This window comes from Sciurus carolinensis, chromosome 11 (assembly GCF_902686445.1).
Source record: "Sciurus carolinensis chromosome 11, mSciCar1.2, whole genome shotgun sequence".
NCBI lineage: Eukaryota > Metazoa > Chordata > Mammalia > Rodentia > Sciuridae > Sciurus > Sciurus carolinensis.
Window position 1 is genome coordinate 58,258,112 of NC_062223.1, and position 27,423 is coordinate 58,285,534.

The 27,423-nt window shown below is 38.1% G+C and overlaps 1 protein-coding gene across 1 annotated transcript; it reads left to right on the forward strand.

Annotated features, from left to right (window-relative positions):
* Window positions 1-296: 296 nt before the first annotated feature.
* Window positions 297-21,020, forward strand: LOC124959478 (mas-related G-protein coupled receptor member X3-like). Its single transcript, XM_047517919.1, is given in 4 exon segments — window positions 297-416; window positions 2,261-2,341; window positions 20,149-20,722; window positions 20,725-21,020. Coding segments are annotated over 4 exon segments (1,071 nt in total).
* Window positions 21,021-27,423: the final 6,403 nt, after the last annotated feature.

Genomic DNA, 27,423 nt, shown 5'->3' on the forward strand with positions numbered 1-27,423 from the left:
AGGAATAAAGAAAGAAAAAATATCCTGTTGTCTTTTAAAGCTTCAGTCTCTTGTATTTATTGAGGATAATAAAATAGATGGTCATTAAATAACACAGGTTGACTAGTGAAAAAAAACAAGCATGACTTATAAAATATTGAGCTTCTACTTTAAAGGAATCAAACACATCACACCCTAATGACAGCTATATGAACTGTAAGTACCTGGAATGCAAAGAACACAGATTCTGGCTTTCCTCCCATGTCTTCTCCTGACCAATGAAGAATATGAAGCTTCTTTCTCTAAGACAGCACATGATGGAGGCCATCACTTCTGTCCTGGATGCCTCTCCATCTTCGGAAGACATGCACCCTGTGTCCACCTGGAGGCCTCCTTCCCCTCTGAGTTTTCTGGATTCTGAAGGCACGGCTCCCTCTGTGAGACAACAATGGGCACCTGGAATATCTACTCCTAACTAACTTCCACCCACCTTTCTATTGTTCTTTATTTGACTGGATTCTCTTTCCTCCATTTCTGGAATGTGTTTATGATAGATTTCATTTTCATCCATAATTTGTCCATCCTGTTACATAAAATGTGGGAACTGATCCTCTGCTTTTCCTGCATCCATGTGGGATTAGCACACAGAGTGTGTGAGTCACAGGGACTGGACTGAGGGAAGAGCATGAGACAACACTGCAGATGAGGTCAAGGGTTAAAAATTCATCCTGTTTGTACTACAATTTCATCATCTATAAAATGGGAAAATACAAATTCTTGCTTGAAAGTTTTTCCAAAAGATTCAATGATACAATGCCAGGTACATTCTCAAGCACATGCCATTTGTTTTTCACTCAGGTAGGAGCTTGTCCTTTGCCTCAGTTGAAATTTGTATGAGAAACTCACCTATTCAAGTCCTGAACTACTTCTTCAACACCTCACAGACACCTCCCAAAAACATTTCATTTCTAAAGCAACTGTGCTAAGAATCATGTGGATGAGAAAATGAAGTACATTTCTATTGTACACACCCAAGAACACCACTTAATAGTCCTCCAAATACTCCAACACTTACCTCTCTCTTCAGTGGCACTCAGACCCCACATGGCTTATTTGTTTTTCAATGGTGTTGCTACCCAAGTCAGTTAAAATACACATCTCACTCCCATAATGGATAAAATGCTTTTAAGTGTTCAATAAAGTCATTTTGAAGCCTCACTTTAAATGTATTCAGTGCTCAATTTAATTTCTTTGAGTACACATAGGAATGCTAAACACACCCAGAACTTTCCACAAAAAGACTGACAATCTGAAGTTTCTTTCATCTAACTTTTTATATATCTTCTAAGATCTTTTACTGTATTTTCATTAAACCAAAATCGTCACTATGGTTAGAATTCATTCATGCATTCATTGAATGAATATGAATACACAAGATGCTGCACATAGAACTAGATGCTGGAAATAGAAATACTGCTCTGTCTTCACTGAGACTCACATTTGAGCCACTTCAAGTTCACCAGGCCAAGTCATCCTCACACCTGTCCAACAAAGAATGCGAATGCACATTCCCTTATGGGCTGTAAAACACGGTCTTCTGTTCCTAGGATGCAACATCTTTTAGTCATGGTGGTGTCATGGCCACCTCTACATTTTCTGAATTTCTGCACATGACAGAACATTTCTGAATGCTGCTCACACTCCGGTGGTTTGCTCCTTCACTCAAGCATGTTGGCTGGGGAGGTTGGGGATAGAATTTCCCATTCAATAGAGAATCTGCTCTTCGGTGCCCAGTACATGCTTTAGAAAGGGCCAGAAGTAGGTTTGTATCCAGGTTCCAGGTCTGTCTGGCTTTTAAGAAGTTACATTCACTCAGCAAACCTCTCTTTCCTAGATTTTTAACAGCGTGATAGTAAACCAAATGTAGCAGGATGGTCCTGAGAATAGTGGTCATGCACTAGATGCTCACATATGGTTTGTGTTCCCAGGAACAACATGGAGGTTTCTCAGTCTTAACCCAAACAACCCAGTCAGAGGAATGAAAATCACCCTAACAAATGGAAAGGACAGGACCATTACTGCAACTTTTCTTATATTTTTTTATATTGTTGATAGACATTTAGTTTACTTATTTACTTATATGGGTTGCTGAGAATCAAACTCAGTGCCTAACTTTTAACAAGAACAATCTGATCCTGAATGTGGTGATCCTCATCTTTTCCCAGGTTGTTCTGGCATGTAATGTGGTTGTGCTGTGACTTCTGGGCTTTTGCATACACAGAAACACTACTCCACCTACATCTTCAACCTAACTGGTGTCTACTTCCTCTTCACCTGCTACAACATCATAGATTTCCTGCAGGTACTCATCAGGGATTTCTATCCCAACACTATCTTCCTCCATGACTTTGTCACAGATCATATTCTGTACATTGCAGGCCTCAGCATGCTCAGTGCCATTAGTACTTAGCACTGCCTGTTCTAACTGTGGCCTATCTGGAACCACTTCTGCCACCCAAACACACTTCAGGTGTTATGCCCTGCTCTGTCTTCTCATTGCTTCTGAGCATTCTGAGCAGATATTTTAATGGATTACTGAATATAAAATATGAAGATTATACAAAAGAATGCAAGGCCTGGTGTCTTGCAACTAATGTTCTCAATGCAATGCATCTAATATTTTTAGGTGTGAGTTTCTCTGGGTCCTCAGTGTTACTGTTGGCTAAGTTCTTTGTGGATTCTAGTAGATGCAGCTGAGCAGGCCTTATGTGAAAATTCAACTCTTGTATCAGTATTCCTTCCCTGAAGCCTGTACAACCTCTTTAAAAGATTGTTTAAGCCTGACTTTTCTAGTTTTCTTAAGTAAAAATGTTGATCAGAAAGTAAAATATCTCCATCCTAGTTGACAACACCAGTAAACTTGTCAAGTTATCTTCCTCCTAATCTTTCTTACTAAATGTTATCACTTTTCAATTTTTTTCTGCAATGGAAATCCACAATTGTCTGAGTTTCTACTAGATATTGCAGAAAAAGAACAAACCAGAAATTTTGTCACCCAACAGCTTGAAGATTCAACATCCTCACCAATTCTCTACATTCGTGAAATCAAAACACTCATTACATCAAAGAGCCCTCATGCTACACTCTGACATCAAAGCAAAATATTCACTCCTAAAAACATTTTTAAATGGAGAACCTCCAGTTACTTAGACCACAGGGATTGTTCCACTCCTAATCCCACTACCCTGTTATTGAGCAAAGGATCACTTCCCTACAGCCAGCACACCTCAGCAGCCAGAACTTGAAATACCTAGGGATGCAGGACCTTACATCTTAATGGGAAAAAGCACTTCACCTGGAGTCCAGTAACTTGTATTCTCAAGTTGATCACTGATCACCTGAGACCACATGCCCATCCTGGGGAATTCAAGCAAGTAATGAAGTTACAGAATTGCACTGGTCTGATCTTAATGCCACAAGAAGTATGGCACAGAATAAATGTGCAGTGTTTAATATGGACTGATTGCAACTGCCATACTGATGAGGAAAGACTCACAAGTTAATATCTCTTTACCATAAGTATAAGCAGAAGCTGTTGTGATGCTCTTTCTGTATGTCAGCATAATAGACACTGAACTCAAATACTGTCACTACACCAATGCTGACCCTAAGAAAAGGTGAGATTTGGTTCCAGTGTCTGGGAGCTTACTATAGAGTAGGGAAGAAGAGATTTCCTTATATACACAAAAAATGTAGGTACGACTGTTTCTAAAACCTTCCAGGATTCAAGATTATATGGGAAGAGAGAGGGAAAAGATCTCATTAGCAATTATGTATACATAGATGAGTGAATCTGGTATATATTCTTGAGATACTTAAAAGTAAAATCGAGACAGATTAGGAAACATGCAAACACAAAACCAGTAAGTCTCATTTTTCCCTTCTTAAAAGCTTTAAAAAAGAGAGGATATCTGTTTCTTGGTAAGGCAGTTTTTGCTGCTTATTGATCCCCTGCTGTTTACCTCATTTGTCTGCTGTGATCACCTGCAGTCTCCCAGCATATCGACGTGTTTTTTGAGTGCAGATTGCTCACTGTCAGGTGCCTATCATCTGCCATTTGCCTGCCTCTCACCTGTCTATCGCCTGCCTTACACCTATCCATCACCCAATGCATGAGGTTCTCCTCCCCATTGTCCGACAACACTCAGCAAACTGATCGCCAACCGCCAGTGGAGCACCAGCTGCCTGCTGTTGTCTGGAAGTTCACTGTTACAGTACCTACAGGTTTGATTATACGCGACTGCCGCCATTTTGAGACAACAGCCAGGCCCTGTAGGACTCCTGACTCGACTGACTGAGGCCCGCCTCCAGGATCCCTCAGCCCAACCAATCACTCCCTGCTTCTGGGGCCCTCACATCGACTGACTGCTCCCTCCTGCCAGGACCCCCAGACCAACTGACTGTGCCCTATCACTGGGAACCCGGACCGACTGATTGCAACCGGCCTCCAGGATCCCACAACCACAACAAACACACCTGATTTCCAGGACCCCTGCCTACCCAAACACATCCTGCCTACAGGACCTCCTGCTGACCACGGCCACACCCTGAGCTGCAGCTCCCCATTTGCCAACACATTTCGAAGCCAGAGCAACCATCATGGATAATCCTGGAAGCCATAGCTCCAATCTTTAGGTGGGACAAAACCCATCCTGAGACGCCTGCTGCAGGCTTGAAGCTCATTGACAGGTACCTCTCATGCATCAGGCTACTGAACTCTGGGAGGTTTCATTACTATATGGCTGTTATACCGTAGATTTTCTTTTTTCTCCTTATTGAAAAAATTTAAGTTTTTATTTCATTACTTTCTTGTTCTCTTTTCCGTTTCTTTACCTGTTCCCTCAGAGTCTCTTTCTCCCTTTTTTGCATGCTAACATCCAATTTCTTTTGATTACACTCTCACCCTTTCTATTCTCTAGAACGTCTGTATATTCTTTTCTTATCCCATTAACAGTCACATTATACATCCCTCTGCATCCTCTCTGTCCTCCATTTGAAACTGCAGACCTTATTGCAAATCTGTTTGTTTTACTGAAGATAATATTTCAACTCATTCTATTTATTATGACAATTTTGTTATTGTCCTCATAAGGGATATTTGGTCTAGGATTGCATAGTGTCTGAATTGGGCACTGCTAATATTGATCTCCCCTTAAAGAAAGGGTTTTGGAAACATATAGGGCCACTGTAAGCCTACAGGGGGACGTCTGCAATACCCCAGATCTGCACTGCTAGAGGGAAAGATACATGAACAACATGAAAAAACAAGGGAAGAAAATGATCCAAACTAATCTAGATTCTATATTAATAGAATCCAATGACAGTATGTTAGAAGAAATGTCAGAAAAGGACTTCAGATAATACATAATTAAGATGATTTGTGAAGCAAAGGATGAGATCAGAGAGCAAATGCAGGCAATGAATGATAATACCAATAAACTGAAAGAGCACCTGCAGGAAGCAATGGATCATTTCAACAAAGAGATAGAGATTCTGAAAAAAAAAAAAAAAAAAGCAGAAATCCTTGAAATGAAGGAAACAATAAACCAAATTAAAAAACTCAATGGAAAGCATCACCAAAAGGCTAGAACACTTGGAAGACAGAACCTCAGACAACAAAGACAAAATATTTAATCTTGAAAATGAAGTTGCCCAAATAGAGAAGATGGTAAGAAATCATGAACAGAATCTCCAAGAACTATGGGACACCATGAAAAGACAAATTTAAGAATTATTGGGATTGAGGAAGGCACAGAGACACAAACCAAATGAATGAACAACCTATTCAATGAAATAATATCAGAAAATTTCCCAAACCTGAAGAATGAAATGGAAAATCAAATACAAGAGGCTAACAGAACACCAAATGCACAAAATCACAACAGATCCACACCAAGGCACATTATAATGAAAATACCTAACATTCAAAATAAAGATAGGATTTTGAAGGCCACGAGAGAAAAGCATCAGATTACATAAAGGGGGAGACAAATACAGATAGCAGCCAACTTCTCAACCAAGACTCTGAAGGCTAGAAGGGCCTGGAACAACATATTTCAAACTCTGAAAGAACATGATTGCGAACCAAGAATCCTATACACAGCATAAACACCTTCAGATTTGAAGATGAAATAAAATCCTTCCATGATAAACAAAAGTTAAAAGAATTTACAAATAGAAAGCCTGTGCTACAGAATGTTCTCATCAAAATATTCCACGAGGAAGAAATGAAAAACAACAATTGAGGTCAGCAAAGGGAGGAACTACCTTAGAGAAAAACCACTCAAAGGAGAAACCAAGCCAACTTAAAAACCAAAAATAAGCCAAATGACTGGGAATACAAATCATATCTCAATAATAACCATGAACGTTAACTGCCTAAACTCATCAATCAAAAGATATAGACTGGCAGAATGGATTAAAAAGAAAGACCCAAGGGCTGGGGATATAGCTCAGTTGGTAGAGTACTTGTCTTGCAAGCACAAGGCCCTGGGTTCAATCCCCAGCACTGCCAAAAAAAAAAAAAAAAAAAAAAAGAAAAAAGAAAGAAATACTGCATTAAAAAAGAAAGACCCAACAATATGCTGCCTGCAAGAGACTCATCTCATAGAAAAACACATCCACAGACTAAAGGTCAAAGGATGGGCAAAAAACTACCATGTAAATGGACTCAGTAAAAAAGCAGGTGTTTCCATTCGTATATCAGATATAGTGGACTTCAAGCAAAAATTAGTCAGAAGGGATAAAGAAGGACATTTCATACTGCTTAATGGAACCATAAATCAGGAAGACATAACGATAGTAAATATTTATGCCCCAAACAATGGTGCATCCCTGTACATCAAACAAATCCTTCTCAATTTCAGGAATCACATAGACCACAACACAATAATTCTGGGTGACTTTAACACACCGCTGTAACCACTAGATAGATCTTCCAAACAAAAACCAACCAAAGAAACCATAGAACTCAATAACACAATCAATAACCTAGACTTAATAGACATATATAGAATATTCCATCCATCAACGAGCAGATTCACTTTGTTTCTCTCAACAGCACATGGAACCTTCTCGAAAATAGACCATATGTTATGCCACAAAGAAGCCCTTAGGAAATGCAAAAAAATAGAGATACTGCCTTGTGTTCTATCACATCATAATGGACTGAGAGTAGAAATCATTGACAAAATAAAAAACAGAAATTACTCCAACACCTGGAGACTAAATAATTTGCTATTGAATGGAACATGGATTAAAAAAACATCAGGGAGGAGATAAAAAATTTGTAGAGGTCAATAAGAACGACGATACAACATATCAAAATCTCTGGGACACTATGAAAGCGGTACTAAGAGGAAAATTCATTGCATTGAGTGCATTCCAGAAAAGAATGAAAAGTCAACAACTAAATGACCTAACATTACAGCTCAAAGCTCTAGAAAAAGAAGAACAGAATAACAGCAAAAGTAGTAGAAGACAGGAAATAATTAAAATCAGAGCTGAAATCAATGAAATTGAAACAAAAGAAACAATTCAAAAAATTGACAAAACAAAAAGTTGGTTCTTTGAAAAAGAATACAAAATAGACAAACCTTTGGCCACACTAACAAAGAGAAGGAGAGAGAAAACTCAAATTACTAAAATTCGTGATGAAAAAGCAAATATCAAAACAGACACCACTGAGATACAGAACATAATGAGAAGCTACTTTGAAAATCTGTATTCCAACAAAATAGAAACTACCGAAGACATTGCCAAATTTCTATAGACATATGCTTCTCCCAAACTGAACCAGGAGGACATACACAATTTAAACAGATCAATATCAAGCAATGAAATAGAAGAAGCCATTAAAAATCTAGCATCCAAGTAAAGCCTGGGACCAGACGGATTCTCAGCCGAGTTCTACAAGACCGTCAAAGAAGAACTCACTCCAATACTTCTCAAAGTATTCCAGGAAATAGAAAAGGAGGGTACCCTACCAAACTCATCCTATGAAGCCAATATAACCCTCATACCCAAACCAGGAAAACACACATCAAGGAAAGAAAATTTTAGACCAATATCCTGATGAATATAGATGCAAAGATCCTTAACAAAATATTGGAAAACCATATCCAAAAACATATTAAGAAAATCATGCACCATGATAAAGTGGGGTTCATCCCTGGAATGCAAGGATGGTTTAACATACGTAAATCAATAAACGTAAGCCATCATGTCAATAGACTTAAGGATAAGAATCATATGGTTATTTCAATTGACGCAGAAAAAGCGTTTGACAAAATACAACACCCCTTCATGCTCAAAACACTAGAAAAAATAGGGATAGTAGGAACATACCTGAAGATTGTAAAGGTTATTTATGCTAAGCCCATGGCCAACATCATTCTTAATGGAGAAAAACTGAAACCATTCCCTTTAAAAATGGAAACAAGACAGGGATGTCCTCTTTCACCACTTCTATTCAACATTGTCCTCGAAACTCTAGCCAGAGGAATTAGACAGACTAAAGAAATTAAAGGGATACCAATAGGAAAAGAGGAACTTAAGCTGTCACTATTTGCTGATGACATGATTCTATATTTAGAGGATCCAAACACCTCCTCCAGGAAACTTCTAGGCCTCATCAATGAATTCAGCAAAATAGTAGGCTATAAAATCAACACACATAAATCTAAAGCAGTTTTATACGCAAGCAATGAAACATCTGAAAGGGAAATGAGGAAATCAACTCCATCTGCAATAGCTTCAAAAAAAATAAAATACTTGGGAATCAATCTAACCAAAGAGGTAAAAGACCTCTTCAATTAAAATTATAAAATGTTGAAGAAAGAAATTGAGGAAGACCTTAGAAGATGGAAAGATTCCCCATGTTCTTGGATAGGCAGAATAAATATTGTCAAAATGGCCATACTACCTAAAGTGCTATACAGATTCAATGCAATTCCAATTAAAATCCCAATGTCGTACCTTACAGAAATAGAGCAAGCAATCATGAAATTCATCTGGAAGAATAAGAAACCCACAATAGTTAAAGCAATCCTTAGCAGGAAGAATGAAATAGGGGGTTTTGCAATACCAGATCTTCAACTATACTACAAAGCAATAGTAACAAAAATGGCATGGTATTGGCACAAAAATAGACAGGTAGATCAATGGTACAGAATAGAGGATACGGACACAAACCCAAATAAATACAATTTTCTCATACTAGACAAAGGGGCCAAAAATATGCAATGGAGAAAAGATAGCCTCTTCAACAAATGGTGCTGGGAAATCTGGAAATCCATATGCAACAGAATGAAACTAAACCCCTATCTCTCATCCTGCACAAAAATCAACTCAAAATGGATCAAGAACCTTGAAATCAGACCAGAGATCCTGCATCTTATAGAAGAAAAAGTAGGTCCAAATCTTCAACTTGTTGGCTTAGGATCAGACTTCCTTAGCAGGACTCCCATAGCACAAGAAATAAAAGCATGAATCAACAACTGGGATAGGTTCAAACTAAACAGCTTTCTCTCAGCAAAGGAAACTATCAGCAATGTGAAGAGAGCCTACAGAGTGGGAGAAAATCTTTGCCACTCATACTTCAGATAGAGCACTAATTCCAGAATATGTAAAGAGCTCAAAAAACTCTACACCAAGAATGCAAATAATCCAATCGATCAATGGGCTAAAGAAATGAATAGACAGTTCACAGAAGAAGATCTACAAGCAATCAACAAACATATGGAAAAATGTTCAACATCTCTAGTAATAAGAGAAATGCAAATCCAAACCACCCTAAGATTCCATCTCACCCCAATTAGAATGGCGATTATCAAGAACACAAGCAACAATAGGTGTTGGAGAGGATATGGGGAAAAAGGTACACTCATACATTACTGGCGGGGCTGCAAATTAGTGTAGCCACTCTTGAAAGCAGTATGGAGATTCCTTAGAAATCTTGGAATGGAACCACCATTTGACCCAGCTATCCCACTCCTTGGCCTATACCCAAAGGACTTAAAATCAGCATACTACAGAGATACAGCCACATCAATGTTCATAGCTGCTCAATTCACAAAAGCCAGACTGTGGAACCAACCTAGATGTCCTTCAATTGATGAGTGGATAAAGAAACTGTGGTATATATATATAGAATGGAATATTACTCAGCTATAAAGAATAATAAAATTATGGCATTTGCAGGCAAATGGATGAAATTAGAGAATATCATGCTAAGTGAGATAAGCCAATCTCAATAAACCAAAGGACGAATGATCTCACTGATAAGTGGATGATGACACATAATGGGGGGTTGGAGGGGGGCAAGAATGGAGGAAGGAGGGACTGTAGAGAGGGAAAAGAGGGGTGGATGGGGTGTGGGGGAGGAAAAAATATCAGAATGAATCAAACATCATTACCCTATGTAAATGTATGATTACCTAAGCTGTTACTCCGTGTACAAACAGAAACAGCATGTATACCATTTGTTTACAATAAAAATTAATTAAAATTTTTAAAAATGCAAAAAGAAAGTGAAATCCATAACTACATTTTGGCCAACTACACCACCTTTTGTTTGTAGGTGTTCAACGATAAATAGAATCTAGACAAAACAAAATAGGAGAGAGGTAATTCATAGGTTATTTTTAATAAATATTCATGATTATTTACTGAATGATTAGCAGGATGCATAAGTTTCATTCCCTGTGCCTCTCCATGTATTTGGATAGTGGAAAAATTCCTCTTAAGAAGGTAGAGTGCTCAAGCAACCTGCCATGTCTTTCATGGGTTTGAAGTGACTGAATTGGTATAATGTTTAAAAATTCATTGGAACCAACTCCAAAATACTGTCAAATCCAAAACAACCAGTCAGGTGATCTCAGGACAAGGCCACAACTTGTTTTTCCTATCCTATTCCAAGGAATATGTCCAATGTATTGGGTCACAAGTCACAAATGAAAACCAAAAAAAAATACAAGGAAAACCTCGGGAGGTAAGGGGCAAAGAAAGAAGCAATGGAATATTTTAACATTTCTGTTGCTTTTTGACCTGCTAAAAGCCCTTCTTAAGAGCAGGAAAGATAGCTCATCTTCAAAAAAATTATAGATATTATTCCTCACACAAAAATTCAACACTAAACTTTTTTATAGTCTTGATATGATTGATAGCTTAAGAATTGGTAAAGAATTTTCAGAAATGCATTTAAATTTTGCATGTCACCAGCACTTCTTTGGGCATATATCACCAATAATATCCCTTTGATTTTTTTGTTTAAGAGCAGGTCCTCTCACGTGCCAAGTTACTGCTCCACCCCTGAGCTCCACCCCTGAGCTCTACCCCAGTCAATACCCTCCGTGACTTTCAGAATAAAGCTTTGTCTTAGCATTCTGTGACACATCTGTCACAATAATGCTTATCTATTGGACAAGAGCTGAAGAGCACAGTGGAAGAGTAGATGCAGCCTTGACCTGTAGTTCTACCTGTAAGTTTTTATTTATTTCTTGTCAAATTGCTATTGAAAGAAAATATCATGAAATTTTAACATTTGCTTATAGTGGTGTGTGAACACTTATGATATTTTATACTGGCCTTAGTATCTGACTTATAAGATTCTCTCTAGCATACCCTATGTCCTCCTTTATGGTGACTTCAATATTAATGTAGGTTTTCCATCCCACAAATGAACCTTTCAGTTGTCTTTAAGCAATTTCTTCTGTAATAATTAAAGACTAGCAAAAATTGCAAAAATAGTAGAGTTTTTGTATGTTCACTATCCAGATTACACTATTGGTGATATTTTACATTAATGTAGTGAATTACCAGGACCATGCAGCTCATGGTAGTAAAACTACTCACCTACCCTACAGATCTCACTTGGGTTTCATAGTTTTATGCATCCACTAATTATGTGTGAAATCTATGACATTTAATTATTTTAAAAAATGAAAAAGGTAATCTGAGTACCTGAATTACTTTACAACTAGCCATATATAAAAAATCCAGTTTATCCAAATGCTTCCCACATTTAAATTTTAGAATATTATATATATTATAAGCAGATTATAGCAGTTTCTTACATGCATGTTTTATGAGATATTATTCCATGCCTGTAAATGGGATCCTTTACTTCTTGTTTCTTCTTGGTTTTCATTCTACATGTCTGTTTCTTAATATCCTCTTCTTATACATACACCATTTACTTTGGATAATATCCACTGTAATGGATTCCTCTTAATTCTCTTGATGGATGCCATCTCCAAATAGCTATATTCTGAGATGATAGAGATTGGGATTCAAAATAAATATTTCTAAGACAATTCAACACATAATTAAGGTTCTTATGAAATACTTGTTGAATCAACCCACAGAAGCAAATTTCTGAGTTTTCAAATTACCTTCTTTATTATTTAGCTTTACTTACTATAATATAACTAAATTTCTGACACAGCCACTCATGAAATAAAGAGGTTAAATTAGCTTACAGATTTAACTGAAAGTCAAATCTTCATAGCCCACTCTGGGGCAGGCTCTATGGTGGGTGGTGGAAGTAGGCCTGGAATAAGGGTCATATCTCAAATGAGGAAGTAGAGAGCTGGGTGGCGCCAGCTTTGCCCCTTCATAAAGACTCTATCACAGGAAATCTAGGGGTTGCATGAAAACTACATTTACAAAAAAGCATCCAATAACCTAAAGACCATTACTATGTCCCACGTCTCAAATACTCCACAAAACCTCCCCCTACTGTCACTCTTGAAACAAAGCAACAGTCACATGAATGCATGAGAGGACAGAACAAACCATACCCAAATCATAGCATGCTTCCAATGGCCCCCACGATTTATGTCCATATTAATGTCTTATTCAAATAACACATTTTAAATTAATTTTAATATATTCTAATTAGTCGTGCATGGCAGTAGAATGCACTTATACATTTTGAGAGATAATATATAAATGGAGTGTAATCTCTCACTTTTCAGATTACACATATTGTAGAATCACATCAGTCATGCAGTCATACATGTACATGAGGTAATAATGTGTGTTTCACTGTACTATCATTCCCTCCTCCAGACCCATTCCCTTTCCTTCACTCCCCTCTACCTAATAAAAAAGTAACTCTATTCATCCCTACCCCCCCAATAAAAAGTAACTCTATTCATCCCTACCCCCCCAATAAAAAGTAACTCTATTCATCCCTACCCCCCAATAAAAAGTAACTCTATTCATCCCTACCCCCTCACCTAATAAAAAGTAACTCTATTCATCCCTACCCCCCCACCTAATAAAAAGTAACTCTATTCATCCCTACCCCCCCACCTAATAAAAAGTAACTCTATTCATCCCTACCCCCCCACCTAATAAAAAGTAACTCTATTCATCCCTACCCCCCCACCTAATAAAAAGTAACTCTATTCATCCCTACCCCCCCACCTAATAAAAAGTAACTCTATTCATCCCTACCCCCCCACCTAATAAAAAGTAACTCTATTCATCCCTACCCCCCCACCTAATAAAAAGTAACTCTATTCATCCCTACCCCCCCACCTAATAAAAAGTAACTCTATTCATCCCTACCCCCCCACCTAATAAAAAGTAACTCTATTCATCCCTACCCCCCCACCTAATAAAAAGTAACTCTATTCATCCCTACCCCCCCACCTAATAAAAAGTAACTCTATTCATCCCTACCCCCCCACCTAATAAAAGTAACTCTATTCATCCCTACCCCCCCACCTAATAAAAAGTAACTCTATTCATCCCTACCCCCCCACCTAATAAAAAGTAACTCTATTCATCCCTACCCCCCCACCTTATGAGCATTGACATATCAAAGAAAACATTCAGCCTTTTGTTTTTTGGATTTGGCTTATCTCAATTAGCACGATATTCTCTAACTCCAACCATTAACAAATGATAAGAAGCCTACTATGTGCATGACATGAAAAACAAAAAGGGAAGAAATGTGAGATAAGAAATAAAATTTGGAATGTCTAAAATACATGAAAGGTTAATAATAAAAAATTACATAACATGCAGGAAGTATAAAAGAATGTTTTACGTGCCAAATACTTCATATTTTCTAAGAGACGTCAGTTGATTAACCTCTTTCTACTGACATGAAAAATACAAATATGTTTGCTAATCAGAGATAATAATGAGAAAAATAAGAATGGATACAGTACTAAGTACAAAATAGCATTCAGTGACAATAGGATTCCCAACCTTTTCCTCTATTGTTTGGAAAATGTATAGAAATTAATGCATTATTGATATAAAAATAAAAAAATACGGGCCCAGGGCATGATGAGACTTTAATGACCCAATGATATACTTTGTTATCTAGTAATCAAACTCAGTATGAAAGCACACTTTCCCTACTAGGATCATAGGTGGCAAAGCACAGAGAAAAGCAACCACTAACAGGTAGGTGGAGTGAAAGGGATGGAAGGGAAAGGCCAATATGTGAGTGGAATTGACACAGATGCCCAGAAACATCTTCATAAAAATGAGGACTCAAATGACTATGGTCTCTAATTCGCTCCTAATCCAAGGACTAAAAATCATAGGGCCATTCAGAATCTTAAAAGCCTCAGTTGATCACCAGCTTTCATATACAGCTTCCATAGGCATCTCTCCACTGGGAGAACCAAGAATTGTACAGTGGGGTCACTCCATCTCAGAAAGATTCTCGCCTAATCTACAGCTCAGCTCTCCACTTCTGCACAGGAGAATGGATGAAAGGTAAGAACTGTCAGAATTCCTCTAAGGTATGGGGATTTGCTCTCAGTTCACATCCCTGTGTTTCTACCATAGGGGGTTACAGAGAGGGGATCATGGCCCTTCTTTAAGGGAAAGTCAGGAGACAGAATCATACTTCTGAACACTGGTTTCCTGAAGCTCCTAATTTGAGAGTTGAAAATAGCGTTAATGAAACCTTTTATCCTTCTGATTTAGCTCATTCTCACCTTTTCCAGTGATTTATATCTGCTGTCATGGGTAGATTTCTGACTTTTATAAAAACTCATTTAAAAAGTAAAACCACATGGAGGTATTGCTTACTAGAGATAAAATGCTATAAAATGGGTTTCATTGATTTCACTTGCTTTTCAAAAATACTTTCCTTTTGTATTTCTTAAGGTTCTAACAAGAAATAGATGGTTTAAATTGGAATGATTGAGAAATACACCAGGAGTGATTATTTTCAAAGATGTGCAGGATTAAGGGAAGAATAGCAATGCATGGTGAGGTGCCTTAAGAAAAGCAAGGGTATAACTCTGTTTCCATACCTAGACTGTAAGGGACAAAGGAAGGAGCACTAACCAGGGACAGAGCCTAGCCCTGGGTGTAGCTGTATTACTAAAGAGGACCAGGCAGGTGGAGGAGCAGGGCCACTGCCAATACTCTGCCTGCAGGAGAGAGTTAGGAGGTTGAAAACTCAATCCCTCTTCTCCCATCCTCTACTGTCCTGCCTGTATCACCAGGTAGCTCAGTTCACCCAGAAACAAGAAGGAAAAGGATGACATTGTTGGGGTGCTAAGAAGCCACCAGTTTGGGAACTCTAACAAGGCAGAGAAAAAGGATGGAATAAAAACTCTCAGGACAATGAAACTGTCCCTCACTGCTCCTTCTATCTTCCTACACTCTGGGGTTTTCTCAATCCAAAATCATTGAATCCATTGCCATTTTATATCCATTGAAGTAATTTTTCCTATTTATATATTGTTTCTCTTGCATTAACTTTATGGAACAATCACCTACATTAATTAAAAAAAAATGACTTGAAAATGGAAAGTCATTTTAAAAGGCAAAACTTTCCTTTCATTTAGAGTGAAAGCATGGCTAAAACTGAACCACAATTGACCTTAATAGGATATGCATTAAGTTCCAGAGCATCAGAATCAAGAAATTCGTTGATAGTGCTGATTTCCAAGCCTGGGTGGGTCCCATCTTCCTGTGGTCCTAAATGGCTCCAGACATATCAGAATGGATGTCTGTAAGAAAAGAGAGAAGAAAAAGCAGGCCAGCTTCCTTCTAGTAATCCTATAATGCAGGAGCGGGTTACATCACTCTCCTTACTGCATTTGGTCAGTGCCTGGTAATGTGGTGATATCATCATTAAGACAAAAGGTAAATGGAAACCTTGAGACCTAAAACTCAAAGAATCACTATTGCAGAAGACAAAATAGGTGTTATGGGGGTAATTTGGAAGTTGTGATATGTGCTGATGGTGTCTCACATTCTGTGTTCCAATGAAGATTCTTTGGAAGCTCTGAAAACAAAATAAGGCAAGATGGGGCAGAGAACAGGGCAAAGCATCAGATAGGGCTCCAGGAGACCAGGGGCTGGAGTTGGACCTGCTCTTGGAGATGTGATTTTGGAAAATTCCTTTGTTTGAGCCTCAGTTTTTTTGTGTGTGTTAGGTAAGGTACTGCAATAGATGATCTGTAAAGAATACATGCTAAATATTGGGGTAGGGTAGTGAATAAAGTAAACAAGACATGCCTTGAAAGTGGAAAGTCTTTATAGAGCTATATGTTTGATGCCAAATGTAACCCTACCCTAAAGAGAAATATGGAAACTGCGGTTAGTCAGGACACCAGCACTTAATTTTTTTTCCTCCTGTTTCCTATGCAAATCAACAAATGTTGAGGGAACTGGGCTATCTAAGAAAACTTTTGATGGATGCCTTCACTTCAGATGACTCTCTGCAGACCCAGAGGAGAATGTGGCCTCTATTCCCTTCAAGGCCTCCTTCCCCTTTGTGTCCTCTGGATTCCGAGGTCACAGACGCCTTTGTGAGACAGCAAAGGGCTTCTGCATTCTCATATCTTCTCCTGATTTTTACCCATATCCCTTTTGTGCCCAAATTTGATTGGTTTCTCTTCCTCTCTGTTTCTGAACTTTGCTCATCCTAGATTTTATTTTATTCACAATTTGCCATCTGAGATATAACTTGGCATTTACTACTCTATACCTTTCTGTATGGAACATTGCTGAAGTGAACCAAACAACTCCCATTTTGCTTTCTGACCCCATTTTGTGAAACTTATAAAAAACATGTTGTTTGCTGTGATAGATCAAAACAAAATGTGTGTGTAGCGTTAAGATAAGTAAAGTCACGAGCAGTGACGCACACAGTGACTATGCAGTCACTGAGAAAAACATTTGGCAGTTTGTTTACACCAAATTTACATTAGTTTTAATGGTAAAACTGGTAAAAATATTTACTAGATGAATTTGCAGAATTCAGGACTTGAAAAACAAATGAGGTAATGTGTGAACTTGTTTTGATGTGACTATATAAACTGCAGACTGATCAGGAGCGAGCGGGCACTACTCCACCGACAGAGTCTGTCACTATGTCCCGCTGACAAGTGACAAGATAGTGCTCCCCAGCTCGAGGCCCCTGGTCGCTGCATGCTGTTACTCCGATGACTGATTGCCGTTTGCTGTGAACCAAGCATCAATAAAACCTCATCTGAGGACCAACGACCGGCTACGTGAGTGTTATCTTATTCCTACCCGGTTCCCGATCCAGTACAGGCCGCAAGTGTTACGACGTGCTCGTGACACTTTCTCATCCACATATGATCAACACAGAGTTGTGGCAGGTCCAAAGAGCTGGAAAACTGTAAAATCTTGGGTGTCAAAATGCACAGTGTGTGACATCACAGGTTATCAAATGATCCTGCTTGTTCTCCAATTCCATTCTCTGTAAAATTGAAAGAAATTCTTACCCGTTCAGAAGCTACGGCTATTCAGAAGAACCATAGAGAAATTATGTGGTAATCTCTAAATTAAATCCTGTTAATTGTTAAGTTACAAGTGGGTCCATTTACCTGTTTGAAAGCTGCTTGAACAACTCTTTATGCCTCAAGCCACACCCTCTCTCAATTTCACTAAATATGCTTTTCTCACACAAAAACATTCATTGAGGACAAAAATGCCATTAAGGATGACCTCGGAGAGAATGGAGTAGGTTAAAATTGTATACACCACTTAGTTCTCTGCAGATAGTCTCCTATTTCAAGTACCTCTTTTCAGGGACACTCATACCCCACCCTCATTCACACCCTCCTGTTCTGTACTGCTGATACCTCCGTTTACCGGTGACGAGTTCTGCTCCTTCTAATGTTGAAGATTGAACACTAGAGAAGCACGCCAAGGCAAGCATATTAAGCAGGTTTACTTAAAGGTAATAATACAGACTTCTCCTGGCAGGAAGAAGGGGGCCATGGCTGATGTTCAAAAAGTCCCAAGAAGTGAGTGCACCCTACATCTTTTATAGGTTAAAGTCTCTTTTGTTCTCCAGTTTTCTCCCCTCTTATCTCTCCTTCCTGCCTATGTGACTAGGCCTGGTTTTGCATTAAGTGAGAAGCCAGGGGCAGGGGGAGGGCCAAGGTGATTCAGCCAGGCAAGGGCCCAGGGGGCATTAATTAGCAGCTCCATGCTTGCAGTCCTTGATAAAGGCAGGTAAATTTGGTAATCAATGGGCTCTGGAGATCCCTGACATTCCATTCTCCCAGGGGCAGTCTCCAACTTCCAGAGGCAGATGGCTTCATGGCTTCATTTCCTCGAATTGACCCGATTCCCTATTTCTACACTAACTACCTGTCCTTAATTCTGGCTTCACTGCTAAGCATTTCAACTGAGTCACAAATCTAACCCCTACACTGTTCACCGAATGTCTATAGGAGCTAAACAAAGCCATCTTGAATCCACATTGCAAAGGCACATGAGTTGTCAACAGCAGATACTTGGTCACACATAAGTAATTCTAAATACACCCAGTGAAGCCAGAATTCAGGACAGGTAGTTAGTGTAGAAATAGAAAATCAGGTCAATTCGAGGAAATGAAGCCATGAAGCCATCTGCCTTTGGAAGTTGGAGACTGCCCCTGGAAGAATGGAATGTCAAGGATCTCCAGAGCCCATTGATTACCAAATTTACCTACCTTTATCAAGGACTGCAAGCAAGGAGCTGCTAATTAATGCCCCCTGGGCCCTTGCCTGGCTGAATCACCTTGGCCTTCCCCCTGCCCATGGCTTCTCACTTAATGCAAAACCAGGCCTAGTCACATAGGCAGGAAGGAGAGATAAGGGGGGAGAGAACTGGAGAACAAAAGAGACTTTAGCCTATAAAAAGATGTAGGGTGCGCTCACTTCTTGGGACTTTTAGAACATCAGCCATGGCCCCCTTCTTCCTGCCAGGAGAAGTCTGTATTATTCCCTTTAAATAAACCTGCTTAATATGCTTGCCTTGGCATGCTTCTCTAGTGTTCAATCTTCAACATTAGAAGGAGTAGAACTCGTCACCGGTAAACGGCGGTATCACCAGGACTGCTCACATTAAGGATTATAGTGAATCATATTTTCTTCATCTCCTTATGTGTGGGTGTTGAATTTTTTCATTGTATTTTCCACTTAACCCACATCATCCTGTAATGTTTGATTTCTCATTCATATATTCATTCATTAAGTAGATATTGAGGGGATTCAGGCCACACAGAGCTCAGCACTAGGGATTAAAAAATTAATCTGTCTTCAATGATTGACACACTGAGCTAGTTCTATGCCAGGTCATTCTCAGTCCTGTTTTAGCAAATCTCACATTACCCTCATGGCCATAAAGCCAGTTCTTTTGCCCCCTTGAATGAAATCCTCTTTTTGATGGGAATATTACAATCACCTCTGTGTCTGCCTCAATTCCTGCACCTGAGAGAAAACTGTCCCAGGATAGAATAGTGCTGTTCCCCCTCTGAGTGGGAGTGTTCAGATTATAGTGTATTTTTTTGTCATTTAGGTTCTGGTCAGAGAGCTCAGGGTGTTCAGAAAATGACTGCTAGATTTGAGTCCATACTTCAGGAATCCCTAGATGTTGATCAGTTACTTCACCTACAATTCACCTATACTTCCCTACCCTTTGAAATGGAAATCTCCACATAGGAGGACGATCCTGATCAGCTAAGCTGTTGCTCCTAGTGCTCAAGTGTTCTTTGTTCCCACGGACCCCACTGAAGAGATGAGGAGCCTGGATCCAACCATCTCAGCCTGGAGGACAGAAGCCATGCCAACCGAGTTATGAAGACGTCCTCATATTGGTGACAAGACTACTCTGATTCTACAAGTGTTGACCTTCACGATATCACTGGCAGGAAATGCATCTGTGCTCTGGTTCTTGGGTTTCCGCATGCACAGAAATGCCTTTTACACCTACATCCTAAACCCGGCGACTGCTGACTTCCTCCTTCTTTTCTACATTATTGCTTCTCTGATAGAATTCATTGAAAACACGCTTCACAATCACATCTGTAGCATCATACAAACTGGGACAACCATGTTCTACATCGCAGGCCTGAGCATGCTCAGCACTATCAGCACTGAGCGCTGCCTGTCAGTCCTGTGCCCCATTTGGTGCCACTGCCATCGCCCAAGACACACATCAGCTATCATGTGTGCCCTGCTCCGGGTCATGTCCCTGTTTCTGAGCATCCTAGACAAGGTCTATTTTTTAAATCGCAATAAAACCAAAGTTCATTTTAAAAGAGTTAATTTCACTATTACTGTATGGCTGGCTTTTTTACTTGTTCTCTCAGTGTCCAGCCTGGTCCTGCTGGGTAGGATGCTCTGTGGATCCAAGCAGAAGCCTCTGACCAGGCTGTATGTTACCATCCTGCTCACGGTGTTGTCTTCTTCTTCTGTGGTCTGCCCTTTGGAATCTGTGTGCTCCTGTTAATTGGAACTCAGAAATATATTACCATAAACAGTGTCCTTTTCTGTCTTCACTTGTCCTATGTTAACAGCTCTGCCAACCCCATCATTTACTTCTTCGTTGGCTCCTTTAGGCAGCAGTTGCAGGCACGGAACCTCAAGCTGGTGCTTGAGCAGGCTCTGCAGGACACTCCTGAGAAGGAGGAGTGTGGAGGCAGCCTTCCTCAGACAACCCTGGAGATGTCAGGCAGCAGAGTGGAGCAGGGATGAAGAGCCTCTCTCTGGTTCATCAGATGTGCCTTCGAGAGTCAACCATGCCCAGCCACACTTGACAGTTGTCTGCTCTCCTCTCAGCCTTGAGCCCCTGAAATTCTTCCTCGTCTTCCCATGGGTTTATGTTAACCTGGCTTTTATTCTTTCTTTCTTTTATTTTTATGGACTTACATTCTGTTTATTTTAATATTTTTAATTGCATGCTGAGTAATTGAAAGGCAACCCAAATCATTGTAGATTGCAGGAGAAGCCTGTATGTGTTTTAAGTTGATCACTGCAAAATTATGTACACTTTGTGCCAAGCATTGGATTCAACTCTGTTATTCCGCTTAAGAAATAGGAAACTCTGATTTTTGATAAATAGTTATACTTCTAACACTCTCATCTTTGCATTTTAAAAAATGACTGCCATGTCTTACTGTTTATTTCTAAAACCTAGAGATTAGCCATTTTTCATGTGAAGTTTACATTTCTTGATTTCTTTTTCAAAAAGCCAGTTTACTCACTTTCAGACCATGGAATCTGTTTTTCTAACATATGAATGAAGATGCCAGTTGATCTAAATGTTCTAATTAATAATATACTTTATGACAATTTATTATAATTCCTAGGCAAAGACCAATGTGTGTGGAGTGGGGGGGTGGGATTGAGCTGGATTTCTGACGAATACTTACTGAATCATTGTAATTCTCTATTTGGAAACTACTATCAGTAATGTTAAATGCTGTTTGTTTATTATCTGTTTTATGAGTAGATGTTTGAATTTCTAAGTACATTTGAAATGGACAAGTGTAAAGAGATTATGTTTCTCTTAGGGGTATCCAAAGTTGGCCACAAATTCTCTCCCTCTACTTTAACCTCCTCCTAATATCTTTTTTTTAATTCATTGTACACAAATGGAGTACAACTATCATTTCTCTGGTTGTACATGAAGTAGAGTCATACCATTTGTGTACTCATACATGTACATAGGGTAATGATGTTTGTCTCATGCTATTATCTTTTCTTCCCCTGCCCACACCCAAACCCTCATTTCCATTTATACAATTCTTCCTTCTTCCATTCTTTCCTTGCCTCCCCACTACCCTGTAATGTATTATCAACCATTTATCAGAGAAATTATTTGGCCTTTGGTTCTTTGGGATTGGCTTATTTCACATAACATGATATTCCCCAACTCCATCCATTTACCTGCAAATGCCATAATTTTATTCTTCTTTATGGCTGAATAATATTCCATTGTGTATATGCACCACAGTTTCTTTATCCATTCATCTATTTAAGGGCATCTAGGTTGGTTACACAATCTAGCAATTGTGAATTGAGTTGCTATAAACATTCATGTGGATGTGTCACTGTAGTATGCTGATTATAAGTCCTTTGGGTATAGGCCAAGTGGGATAGCTGGGTCAAATGGTGGTTCCATTTCAAGTTTTCTTAGGAATCTCCATACTGTTTTCCAAAGTGGTTGCATTGTCTGCACTCCCACCAACAATGTATGAGTGTACCGTTTTCCCCACATCCTCACCAACGCTTCAGTTTGCTTGTATTTTTGATAATTGCCATTCTGACTGCAGAGAGATGAAATCAGAGTAGATTTGATTCGAATTTCTCTAATTGCTAGAGATGTTGAACATTTTTTCATATATTTGTTGATTGATTGTATTTCTTCTTCTGTGAAATGTCTGTTCAATTCCTTAGTCCATTTATTGATTGGGTTATTTGTGTTTTTGGTGTTAAGTGTTTTTTAGTTCTTTGCATATCCTGGAGATTAGTGCTCTGTCTGGGTGTGGTAAAGATTTTCTCCCACTCTGTAGGTTCCCTCCTTACATTATTGATTGTTTTCTTTGCTGAGAAAAAGCTTTTTAGTTTGAATCTATCCCAATTATTGATTCCTGCTTTTATTTCTTGTGCTTTGGTAGTCATGTTAAGGAAGTCTGGTCCTAAGCTGATATGATGAAGATTTGGAACTACTTTTTCTTCTATTAGGTGCAGGGTCTCTGATCTAATTCCTAGGTTCTTGATCCATTTTGAGTTTGGTTTTGTGAAGGGTGAGAGATAGAGGTTTATTTTCATTTTGCTACATATGGATTTCCAGTTTTGCAGCACCATTTGTTGAAGAGGCTGTATTTTCTCCATTGTATATTTTTGGCACCTTTGTCTCGTATGAGAAAACTGTATTTATGTGGGTTTGTCTCTGTGTCCTCTATTCTGTACCATTGGTCTACCTGCCTATTTTGATATCAATACCATGCCATTTTTGTTCCTATTGCTCTGCAATATAGTTGAAGGCCTGGTATTATGATACCACATGCTTCACTCTTCCTGCTACAAATTGTTTTAGCTATTCTGGGTATAGAATATTCTATCCATCAATGAGCAAATTCACTTTTGTTTCAGCAGCATGTGGATCCTTCTCTGTAATAGAACATATGTTATGCCACAAAGCTACTCTTACCAAATACAAAAATATAGAGATACTACCTTGCATTCTACCAGATCATAATGCAATGCAATTAGAAATCAACAATAAAATAAAAAACAGAAACTACTCCAACACCTGAAGACTAAGTAATACACTATTGAATGATGTATGGATAACAGAAGACATTGGGGGGGATTAAAAAATTCATAGAGGTAATTGAGAACAATATTACAACATATCAAAATCTCTGGGACACTATTAAAGCAGTACTAAGATGAAAATTCATTGCATGAAGTGCATTCAATAAAAGAAGAAAAAGTCAACAATTAAATGACCTAACAGTACATCTCAAACTCCTAGAAAAGGAAGAATTGATCAACACCAAAAGTAGTAGGAGTGGGAAATAATCAAAATCAGAAATAAAATTGAGACAAAAGAAACAATACAAAAAGTTGACAAAACAAAAGTTGGTTCTTTGAAAAAATAAACAAAATTGATAAACCCTTAGACATGCTAATGAATAGAAAGAGAGAGAAAATGCAAATTACTAAAATTCATGATGAAGAAGGAAAGATCACAACAGACACCACTGAAATACAAAACATAATTAGAAGCTATTTTGAAAATCTATATTGCAACAAAATAGAAAATCTTGAAGACATCAACAGGTCTCTAGAGATATATGATTCACCCAAACTTAATCTGGAGGACATACACAATTTAAATAGATCAATTTAAACCAATGAAATAGGTTATCAAAAGCCTATTTTACAGGACCAGATGGATTCTCATCCGAGTTCTACAAGACCATCAAAGAAGAGCTCATTCCAATACTCCTCAAAGTATTCCATGAAATAGAAGAGGAGGGAACCCTTCCAAACTCATTCTATGAAGCTAATATCACCCTGATAACCAAAACCAGACAAAGAAACATCAAGGAAAGAAAACTTTAGACCAATATCCTTAAAGAACATAGATGAAAAAATCCTTAACAAAATACTGGCAAATCGCATACAAAAATATATTAAAAAGATAGTGCACCATGATCAAATGGGTTTCATCCTAGGGATTCAAGGTTGGATCAATATTGGAAATCTATAAATGTAATTCAACATATTAAGAGGCTTAAAGTTATTAAGCACATGATTATTTCAATAGATGCAGAAAAAGCATTTGATAAAACACAGCACCCCTGCATGCTCAAAACACTAGAAAAAATAGGGATAGTAGGAACATTCCTTAACATTGTAAAGGTTATCTGTGCTAAGCCCATGCCAACATCATTCTAAATGAAGAGAAAATGAAAGCATTCCCCCTGAAAACTGGAACAAAAAGGGATGCCCTTTCACCACTTCTATTCAGCATCATCCTTGAAACTCTAGCCAGAGCAATTAGACAGATGAAAGAAATTAAATGGATATGAATAGGAAAAGAAGAATTCAAACTATCATTATTTGCTGATGACATGATTCTATATATAGAGGAGCCAAAAACTTCCACCAGAAAACTTCCTGAACTCATAAATGAATTCATTAATGTAGCATGATATAAAATCAACATTTATAAATCTAAATGCATTTTTATTCATAAGTGATGAATCCTGTGAAAGAGAAATTAAGAAACTACACCATTCACAATAACCTTAAAAAAATAAAATACTTGGGAATCAATCTAACAAAAGAGGTGAAAGGCCTCTACAATGAGAACTACAGAACACTAAAGAAAGAAATTAAAGAAAACTTTATAAGAAAGATCTCCCATGCTTTTGGATAGGCAGAATTAATATTGTCAAAATGGCCATACTACCAAAAGCGCTATATAATTTCAATGCAATTCCAATTAAATCCCCAATTACATTCCTCATAGAAATAGAAAAAGCAATCATAAAATTCATTTGGAAGACTAAGAGACCCAGAATGGCTAAAACAATTCTTCTTTCTCTTATGGAAATCAATCATAAGTAAGAAAGACTCAATCCATTTTTGATATTTTCAATAAATGTCTCATCATACCTTCATTTAATCTTTTTTATTGATTCTTTTCTGGACATTTTTATTCCAATGGAAAAATTATAAATTATAAAATTAATAAATCATAAATTTATTAAATAAATTGTTTATTATTTATTATTTATTTATTAAATTATTTATTAAATAAATTATAATTGATAGATTATAAATTATAAAATTATGAATTATAAATTATAAATTTTCCTTGAAGAAAATTTATTTCTTATTTTTTACTATTTTCTACCTGAAGTTATGGAAAATAATAATCTCTTATCTCTCTCTGTGTATGCTATGAGCAATTAACCTTGAGTGATGTGTTGGGACATTGATGCAGAGAGAAAGCTTCCTTCTGAATGAGTGAGTGCTGATACAGTAATATAGATTTCCCTGTGGTTTGAAGGTAGAGTCTCTACCTGCGTAAGGACAACCCCAGAATTTAAGTTTACAAAAAGTCTTTTTGTAACATATGTCCATGGCATGATGACAAGTTGGTCTTAGGGTTTTAGCAGTTAAAACCATGACCTTTGCTCCTGAGAACTGATATGTGGTTATTTAACTGTTTCTGTACTAGTACTCAACCTAGAAACATGTTCCATAACCTGAAATTATGGCATGTGTAGGGATAGAGATCATGAGAGTGCTGGATTATAGATTGCACAAGACATGGGGTTAGGGCACCTGGAGTCTTAAGCTGATCCCATGATAAAATTGGGTGACATGCTGACCCCAAGCAATCCAAGCAAGTTCTATATTTATTGAATTGCCATATTTGAATCTTAGGCCATTTGTGAACTGGAATCTTTTTCAGAATAAGACAGGGGCAATTGACTCCCTATGGACGTGGTCTAAAGGAAACAGCATTGTGAGACAGGCCACCTCAGAAATTGTGAACATTCAACCATTGATTTTTTGGGACTGGTGTGTTTCAGTTAGCATGATAGTGTCCAGATCCATTCATACTGGCAAAGGCCATACAGACATTCTTCTCTATGACTGAGTAATATTCCATTGCGCATATGTATCATATTTTTTTTATCCATTCATCTGGTGAGTAGCACCTGGGTTGTCTCCAAAACTTGACTATTGTGAATTGTGCTGCTATACACAATGATATTGCTGCACCACTGTAATGTTCTGATTTAAGTCCATTGGATATATACTGAGAAGTGGGATAGTTGGGTCATGAGGTGGTCCATTACTAGTTTTTTGAGGAATCTCCATACTGATATGAGGAAGATATTCCAAATAATAGGTTGGGAGAGGATAGAAGAAAGATCACTGAAGTAGACAAAGGGGGCTGAAGGGAAAGGAGGGGATGAGTGGAATTGGTAAAGACAGTGAAATGAATCTGACCAAACACTCCTATGAACATGTATGAATATATCATAATGAATCCCATCAATGTATACACCCACAAGACACTAATTTTTAACAAACTATAACCAAAGGGCAGAAAGTTTGGAAGAGTAGAGGGAAAGGAACAGGAGGTAGGAAGAAAAGAAGGCAAGGGGAAGTAGTGAGACTGAATTAGAACAAATTATATTTCATGGTTTTATATTATGTCAAAATCAACCATATTGTCATGTGTGACTAAAAACCCACAAAATATAGCTCATGTCTCTCCATGGCTATAATCACAGTGAGCATATATTCTTCAACTTATGTGGCGGGTACCTGGACTCAGGAGAGAGTGTGGAATATATTGGGAATCAATATTCTTCATACACCAAAACTCACCTAAAAATAGTAAATTTTTTTGTACCTCTTTGGGAGTTTAGCATAGAATTTAAAAGACATGATCTCTTTAGAGCTCTGATGTTTTGGGCCTACTCTTGCCAGAATGTAAACACAGACTCAGGGATAAGTGTGCAAGAAGATTTCACTAGTATGTGTGTGTGAGGTGGCCAGTAGACAGGGAAGACTTCTTGAAATACTTGGAATTTGAACTGGTAATTCTTTTTCCTAG